Genomic DNA, 23993 nt, shown 5'->3' with positions numbered 1-23993 from the left:
CATAGAGATCATTATGCATACCAGTCCGCAACTTACTGGTAAGCAATTTCAACACGTGCTGAAGTGAGATATTGATCACATTACTTCTTCCCCTCATTACCCTAGTTATAATAGCCTAGCTGAATGAATGATTTGCACAATGAAATTCTACGTAAATGTAGACAGACCAAGCAAGATCTACACATTGCATCCAAGGAGCGACACCCTTAGGCATAACTATTCCTTCTCTAAAAGAGCTCATGTTCAGTGGACAAGTGCATGTCAATTTACGACCTAGCACCTATTCTACTTTCTCAGAAATTTGAGAGCGATTATTAATACTACAAGAGAGGATGCCCAACACACATAACAAAAATACAGGTACAGATTTGTCAAGTTTGCAGATGAGCACAATCGTTCTGGCCCACTGAGCCAGTTGATCAGCAGTCAATTGGGAAGACAGTGCTGAGGCTTTTGCGCCAGGCACGAGCAGATCTCACGGCAAAAAACAAGGTCCCAGCACTGTTTTGACAGAACAGTGAAGCAGATTTAAATGTTGTCATGATTTACGTAACAGTAATGCATCCTGCATGGCCATGTCCAGCCTCCTGGATGTTACCCCTCCTCATCAGCAAGACGTTGCACTGACAAAAATCACTCCTGGACCCCACCAAGGGAGATCAGACATGATGGCCATGCCGGGGGTGTGGGGTGGTGGTTGGTTGGTTGGTTGGTTATAGGTATTGACACCCCTGGATTGTTGGAGGCATGGCCAGACATGCCCACGGGGAAGTGCCAGACTGGTAATACCCACTTGGCACATCAGCATCGTCCACTAGACACACCATAAGAGTGCCAGTGGCAACACTAAGGATTGGGGTCTAAGTGGGTAGTAGCTTGAGTGAGGGTGGGGAAAGCAATGGGGAAGCTTTACAGTGGAAGTCAAGTGGGGGTGCTCTGCGGGGGCAGGGGGGGGTGGTGGTGCTCTGCAGGGGGGGGGGGGGAGGGGAAGCTCTACCGGGGAGGTGGGGGAGGGGGACCTCTGCCGGGGAGAGGGGGAAGGAAGGATATGAGCTCTGCCGGGAAAGGGGAGGAGCTGTGCTAGAGGGTAGGGTTGGGAGAGACTTGCGGGGGGGACAGCAGATAACGTAAAGGGGAATTCTGTAGGGAGAAGGCATGGAGGGGGCATGCATGGGGAATGATCGGCAAAGTGGAGGGGGCTATGGAAGGGATTGTGATGGTGGGCTCATTGGGAGTGGCCCAATGCCCTGATGCTGGCAACCCGCGTCACCATGGGTGGGGGTGGTGGAGTTTGCTCTGCCATTGATACTGTGGGCAGGGAGCGGGGGGTGTGGATGTCTATAGTGGGGGCCATGAGAGTGTTGAATGCATGGCAGGAGATCTCCCAGTGCACTGGGATGAATGAGAAACAGCAACAACACTGATCAAGGGTGGGAGCATGAAGACTGCCTTCCTGAGAATATTATAAGCTCTTGGCAATTGCCACCTTCCCAGAGCAGTGCCTCAACGATTCTAGTAATCTGTTGGAGGACAGATTGCTGGGTGCCGTTCCTACCTGCAAGCACTCCTTTGAGAACTGATATCCTCAGTTTCAATGATAGCAAGCTTGGGGCCTGTGTGGCAGTACATATTCCGAAAGGGCAAAGGCACAAAATTAAGATTGTGGTGGGCAGAGAGCGGCCAGTGTACCCTTACACTAACGGCAGCATGTAAACCAGAAGAAAAAGTGTGGGGTTAGGGAGAGGTAGGACATGAAAAAGAGGATTAAGTATGAGGACAATGTCAAATCTGATAGTTTCAGGACCTGCGCTGGCCATTGTCTCAGCAATGGGCAGCCCAATAATGTCCAGTACCATCTCAGGGTCAGGACATGCAGAAGCATGCATGTTCTCCTGCAATTAGCTCCAACTACCTCCAGTTGCATGTGCCTTTTCCCACAAGGAAGAGGAGAGTGTCGGTGACTGTCCCATAACATGAATGGTTGATCTGGCCATCACAGGTGAACGGCTGGCAGTAGTGGAAACTGTGAGGTGTGGGTCTGAGCCTTGCAACACTGCTAAGTATGCGAGGTATAGCCAATGAATGTTAAATTTAAATCTTGACTGGCAGAGATTGTTGGTAAGTAAGTGATGGGCATTTCATGAAATGAACAATGTCTACAGTTAGTGGTGCTCTTGGTAGGATACGGGACTTGAATATATATTTGCTGAGCTTGCCAACCATGTATGGTGCTTGCGGCAGCGCATCCAAGATTTTGAGGTTTCACTCCTGGGTTGACCTCCATATGTTCCCATTGCCTTCCAAGCAAGTATCTGGAGGGCCTCCATGCTTGCAGAACACTTCTCTGCTGCACCTTTTACACCAGGGCCTTTGGTGCAGCGTTGGAAATCCTCGGTGTCTATTCGATCGCATGTTTTACCATGTTCCTGACCTTCCCAGGTCAGGTTCAGCTCACAAAATATTCTGAGCAGCTGCTCCAGCCATGATGCACCTGACCTTTAACAAGGGTTGCTGGTTTTAAGTGTGCAGATAGATTTTACCTGCATTATCCCCTCAGGATCCTGACCCCTACTCATGTTCTGGCCAATTAGCAACACGATGTGTGCAGGCTGCACAGTACACCCATGTAAAACAGTAGGGAGTACAGATTTCACCTTCTGCCCGAGTTACACTGAGCCAGGGTTAGTTAGCCGCATTTTGCGATCCCAGTGTCTGATTTTGGGGGCGAGAAAATTTTGACCCCACTAAGGCTGACAAGCGTTTCAACTAAATTGCACAGAAAAGCATTTAAAAATGCTGACACGCTGGGGAAAAAAAATGTTGTTAGATCAATTCAGTTTTCCAACTGGTGATATGTAAAATAGTTCAGCTATTGAACAGGAAGCCTGTGTTGAGATAAGAGTCGGGAAGGCCAGGTTCTCTTATCGGGATTCCAGATAATTGTTTCAATTTAATATGTGGCCATTTTCACAGCCAATGAGAACAGCTGGTGAGTTTCCACTGACGTTAACATTCCGTCATCTGTTAAAGTATTCAGCAAGCGTTTTCTTAATCAGTCATGATTAGCTTCAATTGAGCTATCATACAATGTTCTGCCATTAGAAAGTAGGATTTTGAAAAATGTGATTGAACAGTAGCTGAAATTACAATCAAATACTAAAAAAAAACAATTACTATCCATCACGACCCAGAGAAAGGACTTAGCCGAAAAAGCTTGACCCTGGATTTCATTTGTCAAATTAACCTGGCTGTCCTTAGTTGTCTGTTCAAGAACAATGGTCATCCATTATTATTTAATTAAAGAGCAAGGTCTTACAATGTCAGCAACTTACCAGGGCAGAAATATACATACAATACAGACTCATGCAGGGGTGTGTGTGTACATGTGTGTGTGTAGGGCAGTTGATGGACAAAATTTACTGGAATATATATTAAAGCAAAATTGCAAACCCGATCAGTTGGCTAGCGAAATTTAAAAACAAAACAACTCGACAAGAAGCACAAACATGCAACAGATAAAATATCTGGCACACGCACAGACAGATAAAACAACAATAAATACATACAGGCGTAGCATGTGATGGCACCTACAAACAAACAGACAAAAAGAAAGAAAGATTCAAACAAATGGAAACGGATTCCATGAGGATGAGATTAAAATATCCTCAATATCATCTAACCACCACTAAGTGTTACTACACATGGAACAGGCTCTGCAGTGCTTGGAACACTTCACCAACTTGCGTGTCATCCTTGCACAGGGGCCAGAGGCTAACAAGACTTTCAAATGTCATAGACATTTTACAATGAAACTGAAGCAGGTTTATGCTGCTGATTTGGTTGGCAATTTGCATTTCTTTCACAAATTAGTTGTCCTTTTTGTCTAAAGTCCTAATTATGGGATGGGCACTCAGAACCATAAGCAGCACTTACCTCCTCCACATCCTTGTCCAGGGCCACAATTCTTAAAGGTGCAGTTAAATTCCGACTGTCCGAAAGGGTTGTCCCCACTGGAGCAGACTCAATGATGAAGCCCTGGTAGGTAGCTTGCTCGAAGTAGGGGGCTTGGTTGTTTTCATCTAGAACCTCTATGTGCAAATTGGCAAAAGCTGGCAGTGGGTGTCTGTTGTCTTGTTCTGCCTAGTCGAGAAACAGAAAATCATATCTTATTAGCGATGCCTAGGGACTGACTGGTCAGTAAATTAGACTTAACAGAATGCAGTTTGCTGAAGTGTTAAAATGCCTCAAATCTGTGGCAGAAGTAATTTTGTGTACCAGCTGGCAGCTGAGTTTAGAACGTTTTACAGGCTTTTAAAACTAATGATGGTGACAATGTCCTACAGATTAATGGACATTTGATGACAGTATAATTGAGCTGCAGTTCACCCCATAGCAAATTTGGGGGGTTGGGGGTGGGTAGTATTTTCAGCCATTCAACATCCGTTAATTATTTTAAAAAATTACTTCGTTTAACTAGAAGTAATCCTGGAGCTTATTCTACTACATAATTTAACCAATTATACCAAAATGATTTAGATAATCATAAGTTGAACTCATCCAAATTCTGCTGCTGGTATCCTTGCTCACACCAAATATTACTCAAATACAGACATTCTTCTGACAAAACATTTCAACTTGCACTCAGGACAATTCACATGAATATCAAATGTAAAATGAACAACAGTTGATACTGCCGGAGAAGAGAGTGCGAGTTGGTTGGTGTTGCCATGGAGAATCCACCATCACTCTCAACTGGACGTTGGTGAGGCCACACCTGGAGTACTGTGTGCAGTTTTGAGGTCCTTATCTGAGGAAGGGTTGCCCTTGCTATAGAGGGAGTACAGTGGAGGTTCACCAGGCTGATTGCTGGGATGGCAGGTCTCTGTTATATGGGGAAGGACAAAGTTGGTTAGGATTATATTCACTGGAGTTCAGAAGAGTGAGAGGATCTCAAAGAAATTTGAACGGGATTAGACAGGGCACATTCGGAAAGAATGTTCCTGATGGTAGGGAGAGTCCAGAACTAGGAGTCATAGTTTGAGGATAACGGGTAAACCGTTCCGAACTGGGATGTGAAGAAATTTCTTCACCCAGAGAATAATGAATGTGTGAAATTCACAACCACAGAGTGTAATTGAAGCCAAAATGTTGTGTGATTTCATGAAGAAATTAGTTATAGCACTTCAGACTAAAAAAAAATCAAGGAAAATGGGGGAAGGGGGGGGATCAGGATATTGAATTTGATGATGAGCCATAATCATAATGAATGGTGAAGCAGGCTCAAAGGGCTAAATGGCCTACTTCTGCTTCTGGTTTCTATGCCTCGATCAATCAGAGTCCACTTGCCAATCAACATACTCTTCTCATATGTATGAATTATTCTTCCCTTTGCCTTTGATATTCACGTGAATTGTCCTGGTGAGTGCAAGACAAGAAAAGTCTCATTCCTTTAGCAAAACTCACACCAAGTCCTGTTTACCCAAATTCCTGCACTAGTTGGTCTATGGTGATTCCCTATTTAGCAGGGCAAATGAAACCACGGTTTAACATCTCTTCCAAAATATGCCATCTCAAACAGTGCAGCATTCCCTCAGTAATGCACTGAAGTGTCAGCCTGGACAACACATTCAAGCTTCTAAAATAGCAGAAATAGAATTTGACTTTACTGGCATTGCTGATGCTGTTTCTTATGGGCTACATTTTGATCAATTTTACTCAGAGATGTTTTAAATATAAAGCACAAAATAGATTTTTGTGGCAATTGTGAAAGATCTCCACGTGAATTTCAAAAGTATCAGTCAACCTTGCAACAATAATGTTGTTAACACAAACATTCCTATTCCTAAATATTGTAAAAAAAACTGTTTGTAAATGCAGAAAGCATAGTCTCTGTAATGGTTCCTATATTTTGCATTCAGTTCACACCAACTATTACCATTTCTATTTCTGTACTTGTTCTCCGTGGAGGACTTTCCTGTTGTGACGGAGGTTTGGAATGCATTCATTACAAAATATTCATTTAGAATGATAAAATTCTCTAACAGGTGTCCCAGTAGCCACAGCACTGGATCTCAGTTTCAACAATTATTCAATTTCAGCTACTCCCGTTGAATGCGTGCAATCAGCCTTGAACAACCTTCTAATTAGAGTGTTACATGACCGTGGCATATTTCTCTTTGGATGAGGGGAGGAGAAGAAAAGCAAAACAACACAACAGGAAGTATCATATTACCAGAGTCCAACATAAAATATTCCACAGTAATATTCAAAGGAGAGCAGAGTTCTCCTGGTGCCCCTTACCACCAAAGCCCCAGTGCAAAGAAAATATAAACACATTACCTGGTTATTAATTTTCTATCTGTAAGGCATTACTAGATACAAACTAGCTGCTGCATTTGCTTGAATGATAACAGTGACTGTTCTTCAAGAAGGTAAATTAGTTGGTTGTGAAGCACTTTGGAATCTCTGTAGGTGTCAAAGGTACATATCACCACAAATTCATTCTTTCTTTGTCCAGTTCCATAGAATAATTTGTAGTAACAGACCACTATAAAGCCTTCACCTTAGATTGCCTCACCCATCTAGCAAGAGATGAAGCCTGGAGCAATGTGGAAAATGTGGCACAGCAGTTAGCACTGCTGCCACACAGTGCCAGGCGTCCAGGTTCAATTTCAGCCTTGGTTCACTCTCTGTGTGGCGTGTGCACATTCTCACTGTGTCTGCGTGGGTTTCCTCCGGCTCCAAAGATGTACAGCTTAGGTTCATTGGCCATGCTAAATTGCCCTTCGTGTTAGGGGAACTGGCAGGATAAATATGAAGGGTTTCAGGGGTAGAACATGGGTGGGATTGTGGTCTTCACAGACTTGATGGGCCAAATGGCCTCCTTCTGCAATGTAGGGATTCCATGAAATAGTATTTTAAAAATTACTTTTGATGAAAGCCACTTACTATATCTATTATGCTCTAATGATCTCCTGTGTAATTTTTAATGGTGGTCCCAGCCCTGCAGCACCATTCCTGATGTTCACCCTTTCATTCTGAAACTCTCATGCCTTATGTGAGACAGTATTCCAATATAACAGAAGGGCAGACTTGCAGTCCCAGAACCGAAGACAAAAATCCAGCCCCAATGCTCAGGAGTTTAAAAATTAAGGACAGCACAATTGGTCCAGAAGTTCCAAGCAAAGGAAGTGCAGCGGAGCAGGATACTCCCTTGCCTGAAGGCTAAGATGTCCCAAACCTTGTCTTAAGTTGTGGGGATGAAACTCTTTTCTAAGGGCAGGGCAGCTGACAAGTTGCTAAGAAGGGTCCAAATGCAGGCAGTACTCCATGAAGCAGCTGATCAGGGTAGGGTGGACAGGCAGAAGACCTGCCTGCCCCTGCCACCACCACTTCCCCCACCCACCCCATTGTACTTTCCCAGGAAAGTTTGATGGGATGGAAGCAAAATGGATCTTATAGATATTCCTGTGACAAATGCAACTTTTACTTGGACGATAGATGGTTAAAAAATAAAATTATGTTTAGATGGAACTTAACAAATACCAAAGTTCCAATTTTGGTCTTTCTACTTCTTTGTTTTAAATAAGAATGTGGGCAGTAGCAAGAACAGTAGCAAGCTGTTTTCGATTTGATCAAAGCTGCAAACAGAACAAAATCTTATTAGAATGTACAAATCAGGGTGCAATGAAGTGGGTGAGCTCCTAATATCATCTGGCATTATGACAGCATGTGGATGTTGAGAGGAAGATGCAACTAACCAACAGCACCAATCATGAGCGAGGCAGGCCTGAAACAGCCAGTTTCAGTTTGATTTAAAGAGGCACTTGCAATTAGTCACTTTGCTGGAAAATTCTGAGAGGCATGTTTGATTGCATTACTTGCTTACGTTTTGATAAATGTTGGTAGCCAAATGATTTGATGTTGACCTGTCTTGATGGCAGCAATTAAACTTTATTTAGTGCATGTGTGACTTGGATGCAATACAGCATTTTAACAATAGTTCTCAACATACAAGAGAGAATGAAAATGTATAATAACCCCATTATGTCCTGGGCAGAAGTTTCAATGACAAAGTGACTTGTACCTCTGGCTCTTGTGTTCTGATCCTCTCTTGCATTCTCTAGCCTCCAATGGCTCAATCCTAAGTGTCTCTCTTCCTGATGTTTTCCACACTTTCTCTCTGTTCGTATTCCCCTTTTATACCTTTTTCTATCATTCAAAACACGATACATGGTTGGACCAATCCTTGACTTATACCCATTATAACACTGTCCATTTACAGAAAAGTAGGCAGGTAACATCACTGTTTGTTCAAGTCTTGATAATTTATTCTGAATGTTGATACTATCTTCAGTGCAGCTATTGTAATACAAGGAAACAAACTTCCCCTCTGAAGAGTGGGCTCTCTTGGTCAGCTGAAAATGGATTTTTTTACTTGCATATTCTTCATCAAGTTGGGAACTTCCCAACCCAGCAAACTCATCTTCTTTAAAAGGGCCCCACCTGCTACGTTTTTCATGTCAGGGACGCAAAGTGAGATGGATTTGGATCCATCACCACCATAGACAGACCCAACATGGCAACAAAGGTGGATTGATGGCCATGTTAGCAGGTTAGAAAATCCAGTGCCATTTACTGGGACATTAGTCCAGTTTAATGATAAATATCAAGCCCTCAAAACCCTCACCAAGATGCCACTCCCATCCCTATGTCCCTTCATTTTCTCCATGCCACTTCAATGGCCCTTCACTCTATTCCATCTCCATGCCTACATGCCATCTCCATGCTCTTGGTGCCCAGAAATCCTTATATTCCCCATGCCACTTACATGCCCTGGCATATCCCCATCCACCCTAATACCCCTATGCTCCCTCCATGCACACTTCATGTACCTTCCTGAACCACTCACCCAGAATTCACTATCGTCAGATCTCAGGAGCTATGTAGAAGTGATTAATAAAAGAGCTTCTGACAATACAATTTGGATGTTGGATGTTATACGAACAATTGGTTTTGCAGGTATTTGAGTGAGTGGCTGCTTTTAAGTGTGCTGAGATCATGAAAGGCACCTCATAAAACAAGCTTGTCATTTTAATAGTGGTGCTTAAAATTTTAGGATACAGTACATGAGCAATTGAGACTTGGTCCTGCAACAAGTGTTGCATGCCTGTAAGGAAAAATAGTGATCTGGATGGAGAAATCCAGGCTCCATTTCAAACAGGTCCTGGGCAGGTATTTGTGTGGGGGAGGTGGGGGATGGGGGACAGGGTCAGGTCATGAATCACAGAAGTTGGAAACTCAAATTCAGCAGAGCCATTTGATTTGACTCCCGAGTACAAAGACACCCAATTTTCATTGCACTAACAACCTTAGCCCACAGTGTGCGAACCACAATTTTATGGAGGAGTGTAAATGCTTGTGAAGGACGGAGTTAGGTCTATTTAAGTATAACGATCCAAAGTTACTTATTCCCAAGCACTTAAAAATTAAAAGAAAAAACAGTTTGTAGCTTTCATTAAGTGAAAAAAAAAGACCCTGCTGCTAGAGTACAGCGAATGGCAGGCCATCCGGTACAGCTTACAATAAACTATTAGTATCTGTTCGTGCAGATATTAATACTAATATTCACATATACTTGATACTGAAAAATCTCTCATTCATAAAACTGATGTAAAATGTAAATTCCCTCAAGTGATTAATCTGTCATAATAACAAACATCTATCTCACTAACCACACTGAAGATAGCTAATCTTTCAATAAATTATTTAAAAGTGCAAATCTAAGTGTCTATGCAGTTCCATGCTGAGATAAGTCATTTTGGATATATTGAAACTAAGCCAAACATTCATAACAAACTTAGCAATAATAACAAATCTTGGAAAATGTAAACAGTAGCATTTATGGAAATTGCAAAAACAGGTACCTAATAGTTTATTGTAAGCTACACCGGATGGCCTGCCATTCACTGTCGTCTAGCAGCAGGGTCTTTCTTTTTCACTTAATGAAAGCTGCAAACTGTTTTCTTTTAATTTTTAAGTGCTTGGGAATAAATAACTTTGGATCATTATACTTAAATTGACCTAACTCCATCCTTCACAAGCATTGACACTCCTCCATAAAATTGTGGTTTGCACACTGTGGGCTAAGGCTGTTAGAGCAATGAAAATTGGGTGTCTTTGTACTCAGGAGTCAAATCAAAGGGCCTTGCTGAATTTGAGTTTCTGATCTCTGTAATTCATGACCTGACCCCCGTTTCCTCCCCACCCCCCACCACTCCTGCCCAGGGTCTCTTTGAAATGGAGCCTGGATTTCTCCATCCAGATCACTATTTTCCCTTACAGGCATGCAACGCTGGTTGCAGGACCATGTCTCAATTGCTCATGTACTATATCCTAAAATTTTAAGCACCACTATTAAAATGACAAGTTTGTTTTATGAAGTGTCTTTCATGATCTCAGCACACCTAAAAGCAGCCACTCACTCAAATACCTCCAAACCAATTATTCGTGTAACATTTAACATTCAATTTGCATGCAGGAAGCTCCCATAAACAATAACAAAATCATTCGTTCAACAATGTTGGTACTGGGACAGTTATTGGACATGGCACTGAAGAGAATTCCTCTTTCCTTCTCCAAATGGGGTCATGAAATCTTTTACATCCACATCAGAGGACAAGCACCGAGAAGCGAGGGGGATTGAATATAAAAGTAGGGAGGTCTTGCTGCAGCTGTATAGGGCATTGGTGAGGCCGCAGCTGGAGTACTGTGTGCAGTTTTGGGCGCCGCACCTGCGCAAGGATATTTTGGCCCTGGAGGGAGTGCAGAGGAGGTTTACTAGGCTGATACCGGAGTTGAGGGGATTGAGCTATGAGGAGAGGCTGAATAAACTAGGCTTGTACTCGTTAGAGTTTAGAAGAATGAGGGGAGATCTCATTGAGACGTATAAGATGATGAATGGGATGGATAGGATAGAGGTGGAGAGACTCTTCCCGCTCAAAAAAGACAGTAGGACTAGGGGGCACAGCCTCAAGATAAAGGGGAGGCGGTTTAGAATGGAGTTGAGGAGGAACTTCTTCACTCAAAGGGTGGTGAATCTCTGGAATTCTCTGCCCGTTGAAGTGGTGGAGGCTGCCTCGCTAAATATTTTTAAGAAGCGGGTTGATGGGTTCTTGATAAGAGAGGGGATTAAGGGTTATGGGGAGAGGGCGGGAAAGTGGAACTGAGCCACAACAGATCAGCCATGATCTTATTGAATGGCGGGGCAGGCTCGAAGGGCTAGATGGCCTACTCCTGCTCCTATTTCTTATGTTCTTAAGTGCAAGCTCCCTTGAATTACACGGTAGAGCTGAGAACCAGCTTACCACTCTAAAATAACAAGTTGTCTTGTCAAGATAGCATTATATCTATCGGATGTCAAACTTCTTTAATGCACCGAGTTAAAACTAGATTGGAGCTAACACTTTAATGAGTGAATTCAAGCCAATTTTCAATTACAGTGGGTCCAAATTAACTTCATAAACAAATGTGTTTTTGATTGAAATGCACAACATGTCTACAGATTTCTATCAAATACAAGCACCATCACAACAATGTATTTTGTGTAATGGAATGTTACAAGTACATGACAGAAAACACTTAAGCATCTTAGAATATAATTTAATGTTAACCCATGTGGCAAAATATCTATCGAGTCACATAAATTGAACGGGATGCTGGTATACATTTAAAAAATAATTAATCCTGGATAATTTCATTAAACAATGCATATAAAAAGAGGCAAAAGCAAAAGACTACGTTGGTTAGAGATTAGTGAAGAGGAAATGGGAAAATCATTATTGATTGGCCAAGATTACTAACTAATTTGACCACGAGCTGTAAAAGAGTATGACTGATGAGCTGAAACAGTGAGTTGGATTTGTTGATCGGTCTTGCATTGAAACAGCAGCTGTCTAAAAGTTAATTAAATACACTGGTTCAGGTAGCTGCAGCATTACTTAATTAATGAATGTGTATGCTTGCATTGCAAGTCATTCTCAAGCTGATTCTTTTTCTGCTTGCATTCCATTTAAACCATTATACAACAATAATACCGATCTAGCTGTTTTAAGCAATTAAAAAAAATACAATATTTCCAACTTTACAGTCAATGAGATTTGATTCTAAAAACATCGACATCTTGTTTAGCTGAAATTTAATGAGATGACAAAGATGGACTAACTTTGATTATGATTCTTCCTATCACTTGCCTTGAAAGCACTCTCTCTAACAGCTTCTTAATTTCTGCCATATCATCTCCACAACCTGAACTTTGTCAACAGTTTTCCCAAATATCCTGATTTCTTCTTCACCAAAGTTTTTTTGTCTGCAACGCAAAATAACTTTTCACCACCCCTAATACAGTTGGAGACCTCTCTTTTTATTCTTTCTCCCCCTTCCCAATGTGATGGCCTCTTTGTCCACATCTTCCATCCCACCAGCTATCACAACCAATGGATTATCATTTGCCATTTCTGCCATGTATAACATGATCCCAGAACCAATCATGGTCAGAATCCTACCACCATTCAATGCTGGTGAATGCTTCCTATCCCACCGCAGTGAACAGAGATTTGACTGGCTGCCAAATTCTCCAGATTCACTGCAGTGGGCGAGTGGTATGAACTGCAGGTAAGATCACGCCCCATATCTTTCCTTCCCCTTCTCTCTCTCCATCCTAAATGATTTTTTAAAAAATGTTGTTGGGAAGTTAGTGCAACTTGCCAGGCCAGCATTAATTACCCATCCCCAATTGCCCCTGAACAGTTGCAGGCAAGTTACCTACAACTAGATGGCTTGCTAGGTCACTTCAGAGGGCAGGGGCTGGAGTCAGGCCAGACCAGGCAAGGATGACAGATTTCCCCACCTGAATGACATTGTTATAACCAGCAGTTTTATGATTATTATTTCTTTTATTCCAGAGTTAATTAAATTTAAATTTCTCCAGGTGGCATGACTGGATTTGAACCCGGGTTTCTGGAGTATTAGTCAAAGCCTCTGGAATTACTAGCCCAGAGCCCATTACCAGTATGTCACCACCCACAAACAATGACTTCGCTCTTTTACTACTATTACCACAATACAAATTGCAATTCAAGTGGCTGTTTGACATGATTTGATTTATTATTGTCATACATATTAGCGAACAGTGAAAAATAATGTTTCTTGCATGCCATACAAACAAAGCCTACTGTTCATAAAGAAGGAAAGGAGAGAGTGGAAAAAGGTGTAGAGAAAGATCAACTTAGTGCGAGTTAGACGCATTCAAAAGTTTGATGGCAGCAGGGAAGACGCTGTTCTTGAGTCGGTTGGTACGGGACCTCAGATTTTTGTATCTTTTTCCCAATGGAAGAAGGTGGAAGAGAGAATGTCTGGGGTGTGTGGGGTCCTTAATTACGCTGGCTGCTTTGCTGAGGCAGCGGGAAATGTAGACAGAGTCAATGGATGGGAGGCTATGAGAAATGAACTAAAAAAAGGAACAGGTACTAGGTAGAGGAACTTTTTAAACATAAATCCTAGGATCTCCGTGCAAATGTTAGCATTCATTGCCCATCCTTAATTCCCCTTGAGAAGTTGTTGATGAGCAGTCACCTTCAATTGCTGCAGTTCTGCTGGTGTAGTTACACTACAGTTTTGTTCAGTAGGAAATTCCAGGATTTTAACACAGCAATGATGAAGGAACAGTGATTTATTTCCAAATCTGGCCGGTGTGTGACTTAGAGTAGTTTGCAGTTGGTGGTGTTCTCATGCACCTGCTGCCCTTGTCCTTCCAAGTGGTGGAGGTCGAGGATTTGAAAGCTGCTGTTAAAGAAGCTTTGCCAAGTTCTGGCAGTACATCTTGTAGGTGTTACGCACTGCAGCCATAAAATGCTGAGGTTAGAGGGAGCGAATATTCAAGGTTGTGAACGCGGTGCCAATCAAACAGATTGCTTTATCCATGGAGTCAAGATTCTTGAGGGTTAGAATTGCACTCATATTCCTGATTTGTGTCTCATAGGTAGTGGCTGGATTAAATATAGATATACATCATCAGGGTTCCGAAGCAAGTTGGAATATGCAAGTTGGTCAAGTTCAGAAATGATTCTTGGCTAGTTAGGAAGCTGTTAGACCATAAGACGTGGGTTCAGAAGTACACCATTCGGGCAATCTAGTCTGCTCTGCCATTCAACCAGATCATGATTGATTCATGGGACTCATTTTTTAAAAATTAATTCATGGGACATGGATGCCGGCCAGGATTTATTGTCCATAGCTTGTTCGGAGGGCAGTTGAGAGTCAAGCAAGTTGCTGTGGCTCTGGAGTCACACCTAAGCCAGACCAAGTAAGATTCCCTTCCCCAAAAAACTGAACCAAATGGGTTTTTTCAACAATTGACAAGGGTTTCATGGTCATCAATAGATTCTTAATTCCACATAGATTTTACTAAATTCAAATCCCAAGTACCGTGGCAGAATTCGAACCTGGGTCCCCAGTGCATGAGCTGAGTTTCTGGATTAATAGTCTAACGATAATACCACTAGGCCATCACTTCTCCTTTGGTATGATAATCCTAAACTCCACTTTCCTGCCTTATCCCCATAATCCTGCATTCATTTACTGACTAAAAATCTGTCTATCCCACTCTTCAATTCACCTACTGACCCAACTTCCACAGCCCTCTATACGGTAAAGAATTCCACAGATTCACTATCCTCTGAGAGGAGAAATTTCTCTTCTTCACTGTCTTAAATGGGAGTCCCCTTACTCTGAGACTGTGTCCTCTGGTGCTGGACTCTCCCACAAGGGGGAATAATCTCTGTGAATCTACCTTGTTGAATCTGATGAGGCAGCCAAGGAGTTACCGCAAGACTTCAACAAGATTTGCAAGCATAAGTTTGATGCTTGAAATGTAATCAATGAAAATAACATAATTGAGGAAATACAGGAAGATAAAGTTGCTCAATTACTGGAGCTGAACCAGAGATGCAAGAGGTTGAAAGAGGCTTGGAAATGATAATGGACTCAGTCATTTTGGAACAACAATCTGAAAAGAAATCAAAGTGCTGAGCTGAATTTGAAAGAATCAGTCTGATACTATCATACACAACTTTGGCCAGTTTCCAAATTGAACACTGCATTCCCATCAGCCACTGAGTAACAACAAAATCATGAAAGATGTACTCGCAGTGAGGTTTTGATTTTCAGACAGGGGGGTTGACAGGAAAATTTAGATAAAGTTGGACTCCTGGGATTCAATAGGAATGAGAACGGACCCAGTGGGGGTCTATAATACTAAGTAAAAACCAAAGGCAGATCTGGAGCACCATCTAGGTCAGACTACACTGGAAAAACAGCAAATTATAGGTAGCAGCTGGTAAAATGTTGAACTGAGCTTGTAACTTTTCTCTGCACTTTCTCCAGAACTTGAACGTTTTCCTGGTTTACATAAGAAATAGGAGCAGGAGTAGGCCATCTAGCCCTTCGAGCCTGCCCCGCCATTCAATAAGATCATGGCTGATCTGTCACTGCTCAGTTCCACTTTCCCGCTTTCTCCCCATAACCCTTAATCCCCTCTCTTATCAAAAACCCATCAACCCGCGTCTTAAAAATATTTAGCGAGGCAGCCTCCACCACTTCAACGGGCAGAGAATTCCAGAGATTCACCACCCTTTGAGTGAAGAAGTTCCTCCTCAACTCCGTTCTAAACCGCCCCCCCTTTATCTTGAGGCTGTGCCCCCTAGTCCTACTGTCCTTTCTGAGCGGGAAGAGCCTCTCCACCTCTATACTATCCATCCCATTCATCATCTTGTACGTCTCAATGAGATCTCCCCTCATTCTTCTAAACTCTAACGAGTACAAGCCTAGTTTCTCAACCACTTGAACTGAACACAATGTGATATATGTTTGATGGGGGTTTGGGGGTATGTATTGTCCTTTAAAGAGGGTGGTCATGTGACATCTGGAGGGTTATTAGTCCCTCTCAGTGTGGTACCTGGTTAAGCAGTGTAGAATTTGACTGTAGCAGACTGCAAACCGATAATGAAGAGTTTCCCAGTGTTTACGTTTATGAGGCCTACTTCATGATTCTTTTTGCACAATACTTTGTAAAATACACATATAACAACTAGTGGTGAGGCTGCTTGACAGCCTACACATGCTGCTGATGTTTCCATTCTGGTGATGGGAGGAGGGGATCAAGCATCACTCGAGAACTTTGTTCTGCTGCACTGGAAAGGACTTGCAGCGTTGCAACTCCGCAAGGAAAAGGTAAGAGTGTCCCAACCACCATTGCTTTGGGTGAACAGTCCAGTCGGGGGCGGGGGAGAGAGAGAGAGAGAGAGGAGGTTGTACTTGTCTGAGAGCTGGCCAAAAATGTCCGGGAAATGGTTGCCGAGGGGACCCAGGCTTCAGTCAATGGCCGGCAAAGAGCAGTAACCACGGTAGTCAAAGGAGCAGCTGTCACGTTGATAGTTGTTCTTCATTAGCTGGACATGTTAAGTGTCGAGTCTATTAAGGTTGTTAAGTCTCCTTCAACTTGGTTCTTAGGGCGGGTTTTTCCTGCCATGCTCGCCCCAAAATTGGAAAATCCTACCTGAGGTCAATGGACCTTTGCATGGTTTGCATTCTCCCGCCCCACCTACTACGATTCTTGTGGTGTGTGGGATGGGACAATTCTCCCTCAGTAATTTCTATTAGTGCACATGCTGCCCAGTTACGACTACCTGGTAAAGCATTACAACTTACTTGAGTTTGGCCACAGTAGGTTCTCTCTGTCAACTACTGGAGTAAAGGTTTCTGCTTGAACCTTCTTGATTAGAAATTGCACTGGCAATTGCCATCACTGACAATGCACTTAACCTCATCTTTACAGTAACAACGCTCAATGACTGATAAAGGATCATCCTGACTCGAAGCGTTGGCTCTATTCTCTCTCCACAGATGGTGTCCGGCTTGCTGAGTTTCTCCATCATTTTCTGTTTTTGTTTCAGATTCCAGCACCCGCTGCATTCTTTAACTTAATGACTGACTTTCAACGTAACTTGCCCTTCAAAACCCTTGGCTCACTTTAATCTTTAAACCACTACCCAAAATCTCATTTGAAGACAATTTACTCTTTAAAAAAAAAATCTAAAGAACACACAATATTACCTTGACAACACAAGAAAATTGAGCTCAAGACCACAACCAAATCAACCATAATCTGATTGAATGGTGGAACAAGCTTGAAGGGCCAAATAACCAACTCCTGCTCCCATGTTCCTACGTCATTCCAATGTTAGACACATTCCACTGATCATTGAAAGCACCAGAAAATGAATTACAACTTAAAAGTGCAGAGTAAAACAATAAGGGAAATGATTAACATTAACATAAGAACTAAGAGCAGGATGAGGCCATTTGGCCCCTTGAGCCTGTTCCGCCATTCAATAAGACCATGGTTGATCTTATCGTGGACTCAGCTCCACTTACCCACCTGCTTTTCATAATCTTTAATTCCATTGCTGTTCAAAAATTTATCTCTGCTTGCCTTAAAAACATTCAATGAGGTGCCTCAACTGCTTCACTGGGAAGGGAATTCCACAGATTCTCAACCCTTTGTGTGAAGATGTTCCTCGTCAACTCAGTCCTAAATCTACTCCTCCTTATTTTGAGGCTACGCCGCCTAGTTCTAGCTGCACCTGCCAGTGGAAACAACTTCCCTGCTTCTATCTTAACTATTCCCTTCATAATCTTATGTGTTTCTGTAAGATCTCCTCTCATTCTTCTGAATTCCAATGAATATAGTCCCAGTCTACTCAGTCTCTTCTCATAAGCCAACCCTTTCAACTCTGGAATCAACCCAGTGAATCTCCTCTGCTCCCCCTCCAGTGCCAGTATATCCTTTCTCAAGTAAGGAGACCAAAACTGTGCACAGTATTCTCGGTGTAGCCTCACCAGCACCTTTTACAGCTGCAACATAACCTCACTGTTTTTAAACTCCATCCCTCCAGCAAAATTCCATTTGCTTTCTTAATTCCTGCTGCATCGCAAACCAATTCCTTGAGATTTTTGCACAAGGACATCCAGGTCCTTCTGCACAGCAGCATGCCACAATTTTTTACCATTTAAATAATAGTCCATTTTGCTGTTAAATCTCACAATATAATCTGTTTCTCATGTGCATAATATTTATCTCTGTGTGGCTCCCAATCTCTGTTGAGATGGATCTTTAGTAGCATTATGGATAAAAATTAATTGCATATTATCCCAACATTATTGTGTATTCAATAGAACACTTCATACAAGACAACAATGAATTTGAATTTACCTTAATAACCAAATCAAATTTCTGATGAAAATCCCGGTTTATTGGCCTTAGGAGATAGAGCTCAGCAGTGATATTGTTCAGAGAGAAGTACTTAGCATAATCCTCCGGAGTACCTTAAACAAAACAGCACAATTTTCTGTGATTAATTTCTTGGAAATGATTGGCATAGCATTTAATACTGTCAAACAATTTATTGAGTTAATATGCTGAAATGATAGAACAATTTTCAAAACTATGGCCCACTATCACACAACATAAAATTATAAGTCTGGATGATAAAGCCTGAAAACATGAAGTTACCAACCGACAAGAATGCTGTACACAATTCCTGGCTGATCACCAGTTGGTTTAATATTTATATCCTGGTCAACAGCTAAAATCCGAGGTGTGACATTCACAGGGTTTATTCTTGCCTGAGAAGAAAACAAAAATCAATCTCAATTTTTAAAAAAACTTCAATAAAAGTTTAATAATGCTTATTCATCGATATCCATTTTCATTTCTTTCTGTAGTGATATGAGCAGCAATGTCAAACCTTTTATCACTATTGCTAAATCTTAGAATGCCATTCAAAGAATAATTTGTAACTCAACTTTGGCAAAATAGTCGAAGATTCATTTTTGTGGCTGACATATTTTTAAACTCACCGATAGTCGCAGAGTATTTTTTTAATTGGTTATAGGATGTGGGGCTTGCCAGCATTTATTGCCCATCCCTAACTGTCCTTCTACTGAGACATTTAAGAGTCAGCCACATTGCTATAGATCTGGAGTCACATGTAGGCCAGACCAGGTAAGGATGGCAGATTTCCTTCCAGAAAGGACATTAGAGAACCAGGTAGATTGTTTTAATGACAATCCAAGATGATTTCATGTCATCATTATACTTTTAATTCCAGATTTTTACTCAATTCAAATTTCACCATCTGCAGTGGTGGGATTTGTACATGGGTGCCCAAAGCATTACCCTGGGTCTTTGGATTACTCGTCCAGTGATGATAACATGGTATCACCACCTCCTTTGGAAAATATTCTTCTTTTTGAACATCAAAACAGATGTAATTAAATTCAAGTTGTCGTCTCCTCTGGATTTCTTTTATAACTATCTTTCATTGTTAAAAGTTGCATCGATCATATTCCTACCCCATCCTCACACAGTACCCCATGCAACTGTTGTGAATGTCATGTTTACCAATGCGTGTTTGCTTTCTGGAGGGAAATTTCTACAAATGAACAAATTTTAGTCCACATATCAGATGACAAATTAACATTAAAACCTTCTTACATATACATTGTGTGGTGCAGTGCTAAGCTTCTGAGCCAGACATTCTTGAGTTTGAGTTACACCCCAGGATCTGATGGCCACGGAACATAACATGACTAAACAGGTTGAGTGTCAACCTGCAAACTTCAACATGTGCCAGGCAAGATTCCTGTACACCGATGTGATGTAAAGAAAGTTGGAGCCACTACCATCAGAATCCATAGCTCCAGATACAACATACATATTAAAGTGCATGCTGCCACAGCAACTCGGACTCCCCAGGTGAACTGCAACATCCCAGCAACACATGTATATTATCTATACCTCTAAAACAACTTGCATCAAAAGAAGGAGATAATATTGTAGAATCCCTACAGTGCAGAAGGAGGCCATTTGGTACATAGAACCTGCGCCAACAGAAGTCCCACCCAGACCCTATCCCCTTAACACCACACATTTGCCCTGCTAGCCTTCCTGACATTAAGGAACAATTTAGCATAGCCAATCAACCTAATCTGCACACCTTTGGAGAGGAGGAGGAAACTGGAGCAAAAGTGACGAAAATCTTGGTCAGAGATGGGTTTTAAAGAGTCTATGAAAGGACTAAAGGGAGGTAGAGAGACAGGGAGGAGGCAAGGAGAAATTCTAAAGCATACGGCTGCAGGTACAATCTCCAATAATAGAACAAATGGAATGGGGGAATGCAAAAGAACCCAGAGATGGACAAACTGAGTTCCGGCAGAGCTGAAGGCTGGTACAGAGATAAGGAGGAATGACAACACACAGGGATTTTAACACGATGACGAAGTATTAGCAATCTAATATTCAAAGCACATCAGCTTTCCATGACTGATGGGCGAGTACGACACAATGTGGAAAGTAAAGTTTTAGTTGAACTGAAGTTCATGGAGGGTGGAGGATTATAGTGTTAGAAGCTTAAACTGAGGTCAAGTGGGAAATCAAGGTAGAAGTAGTCTGGATCAACAGGCAAGATTGGCTAGTAAGTGGGATGGAATCAAGGGTCCAGGCATTGTGTTAGCGGTTTAAGATTACAGCTGTAATCTTTTCCAATGTTTCACAGTACGAAATTGAGGCTCATCCAGAATAGATGGTAGATAATTAACTTGGCACTGTTCTACCAAAGGACATTAACAAAGCTAATTATATGTGCATTATCTAATTATATTCAAATATACAATGTTAGCGTATTATTTTCTGGAAGCTTGATATTTCAAAATCCATTTAAAAATAAATGATTATTTGAAGTAAATTATGCTTATTTAATAAATTTCCATTTTAAGACTGCTATTAAACATAATATACCCAACTCTGGTAGTCCTCAAAGATGCAGTATCAAGTATCGTTTAAAGTTCTGAACTTTTACAAGTAAAAAATATTATTTTCTCTTATGTTCAAAGTTAGAAATAAAAGGCTGCAGAGCACGCTGAGCTGAACAAAATGACATACAATTGTACAAATTTATGTTTATCAAGTTTTAATTTGTATCCAAATGTAAAATCCAGCCCCCAATTTTTTCAATTATCAGATTAAAAAAGAGAGACTTGCATTTATATAATGTCTTTTATGGACCATAGGATAGCAGAAATAACTTAACAATCAATGAAGCATTTCTAAAATGTAGTCTCTTGTTCCAATTTAGGAAACCCAACAGCCAAGTTGCAACCAACAAACTCCCATGAACAGCAGTGGGATAGTGACCAGGTAATTTATTATTGTAATGATGACTGAGGGATAAATATTGGCCAAGATACCAGGGATAACTGGTATATTCAGGGTGAGATTCTCCAGTCTCGTTTGCTTCCATTCTGTGCCAGCAAGAATGGAGAATCTGGCACTCAGCCCAAACTCCATTCACCAGAGACACAGAGAATCCCAGCCATGAATGAGGCTGGAGGTTTCTGACGTTGGTTTAAAAACGACTTGAGAGTCAGGCTAGTTGGTTCATGATTCCGGCTTTCCTCAGTCATCTTTCCTAAATAGATGAGCGACATCTGCAATGTTTCAATACAATAGGAAAAAAAAACTTGATAGTCACTTGAGTAGTCCAACATCAGGAGGATCACATCAAACAGCACGTCCTTTTGGCTGTTCAGTACAGGCAGAGTACTGACCATACTCAACCAAGCCAGGTTTGCAAAATTCAGAAGATAATGGGTGGGGTTCTGCAACCGCTCATACCAATGAGATTCACTGGTCTTGCTACAATGAACAGAGATTCAGTTGAGCACCAAATATTCTGATCTTGCTGATGGCAGTGGCAGTGGAGCGCAAATGGTCAGAGAATTCCAGCCAATGTGTAACTTTAGATGTGACTCTGCAATTGGATGTAAATGACACTGTTTGTGCTACTGGCATCATACATTACCTCAGCAGCAGTGATAGAACAATGGCTTCAAAAACAGTCAAGCCATTCTTATCCAAGTCATTATAAATACATCACTGTTCCTTTGTCAACATTGGGTCAAAATCCTAGGACCAGTACTGTGGGAGTATCTTCCCCCTAGACTGCAGAGGTTCAAGAAGGTGGTTCACCACCACTTTCTCAGGGGCAATTCGGGATAGAACATAGAACATTACAGCGCAGAACAGGCCCTTCGGCCCACGATGTTGCGCCGACCAGTTAAAAAAAAACAACAGTGACCCACTAACCTAAACCAATCCCTTTTCGTCCATAAACCTATCCACAGACCTCTTAAACGCCCCCAAACTAGGCGCATTTACAACTGCAGCAGGCAGGGCATTCCAATCCCTCATCACCCTCTGGGTAAAGAACCTACCCCTGACATCTGTCCTATAACTACCCCCCCTTAGTTTAAAGCCATGCCCCCTCGTGCTAGATTTTTCCATCAGAGGAAAAAGGCTATCACTATCCACCCTATCTAAACCTCTAATCATCTTATATGTTTCAATAAGATCCCCTCTTAGCCGCCTTCTTTCCAGCGAAAACAACCCCAAATCCCTCAGCCTCTCCTCATAGGATCTCCCCTCCATACCAGGCAACATCCTGGTAAACCTCCTCTGCACCCTCTCCAAAGCCTCCACGTCCTTCCTGTAATGTGGGGACCAGAACTGCACACAATACTCCAACTGCGGCCGCACCAGAGTTGTGTACAGTTGCAACATAACGCTACGACTCCTAAATTCAATCCCCCTACCAATAAACGCCAAGACACTGTATGCCTTCTTAACAACCTTATCTACTTGATTCCCAACTTTCAGGGATCTATGTACACATACACCTAGATCCCTCTGCTCCTCCACACTATTCAAAGTCTTCCCGTTAGCCCTATACTCAACACATCTGTTATTCCTACCAAAGTGAATTACCTCACATTTCTCTGCATTAAACTCCATCCGCCACCTCTCGGCCCAGCTCTGCAACCTGTCTAAGTCTTCCTGCAAACTATGACACCCTTCCTCACTATCTACCACACCTCCGACTTTGGTATCATCAGCAAATTTACTGATCCACCCAACTATACCCTCATCCAGATCATTAATAAAAATCACAAACAGCAGTGGCCCCAACACAGGTCCCTGAGGCACACCACTTGTAACCGAACTCCATGATGAATATTTACCGTCAACCACTACCCTCTGTCTCCTATCCGCTAGCCAATTCCTAATCCAGTTCCCTAGATCACCCCCAATCCCATACATCTGCATTTTGTGCAGAAGCCAACCATGGTGAACCTTATCAAACGCCTTACTAAAATCCATATACACCACGTCCACTGCCTTACCCCCATCCACCTCTTTGGTCACTTTCTCAAAAAACTCAATAAGGTTAGTAAGGCACGACCTACCCGCCACAAAACCATGCTGACTATCTCCAATCAACTCATTACTCTCCAAATAACTATAAATCCTATCCCTAATAATTTTTTCCAAAACCTTTCATAAGAACATAAGAAATAGGAGCAGGAGTAGGCCATCTAGCCCTTCGAGCCTGCCCCGCCATTCAATAAGATCATGGCTGATCTGTCGTGGCTCAGTTCCACTTTCCCGCCCTCTCCCCATAACCCTTAATCCCCTCTCTTATCAAGAACCCATCAACCCGCTTCTTAAAAATATTTAGCGAGGCAGCCTCCACCACTTCAACGGGCAGAGAATTCCAGAGATTCACCACCCTTTGAGTGAAGAAGTTCCTCCTCAACTCCGTTCTAAACCGCCTCCCCTTTATCTTGAGGCTGTGCCCCCTAGTCCTACTGTCTTTTTTGAGCGGGAAGAGTCTCTCCACCTCTATCCTATCCATCCCATTCATCATCTTATACGTCTCAATGAGATCTCCCCTCATTCTTCTAAACTCTAACGAGTACAAGCCCAGTTTATTCAGCCTCTCCTCATAGCTCAATCCCCTCAACTCCGGTATCAGCCTAGT

General features: G+C 42.1%; 1 protein-coding gene across 11 annotated transcripts in view; it reads right to left on the bottom strand.

The window, feature by feature from the left end:
- pcdh15b (protocadherin-related 15b) overlaps positions 1-23993 on the bottom strand; it is a 1349261-nt gene that overhangs the window by 393145 nt on the left and 932123 nt on the right. For all 11 annotated transcript variants that reach the window (XM_080205457.1, XM_080205459.1, XM_080205466.1 and 8 more), the window contains 3 exons: positions 18633-18741; positions 18329-18441; positions 3934-4140 (listed from right to left, as the gene is read on the bottom strand). In XM_080205457.1, the coding sequence (XP_080061583.1) occupies positions 3934-4140; positions 18329-18441; positions 18633-18741 (429 nt within the window). The remainder of the gene's footprint in view (positions 1-3933; positions 4141-18328; positions 18442-18632; positions 18742-23993) is intronic.

Source organism: Carcharhinus amblyrhynchos, chromosome 17, assembly GCF_965287045.1.
Source record: "Carcharhinus amblyrhynchos chromosome 17, sCarAmb.v2.hapA, whole genome shotgun sequence".
In the NCBI taxonomy this organism is placed as follows: Eukaryota; Metazoa; Chordata; class Chondrichthyes; order Carcharhiniformes; family Carcharhinidae; genus Carcharhinus; species Carcharhinus amblyrhynchos.
This window is presented reverse-complemented; position numbering and strand designations above follow the sequence as displayed.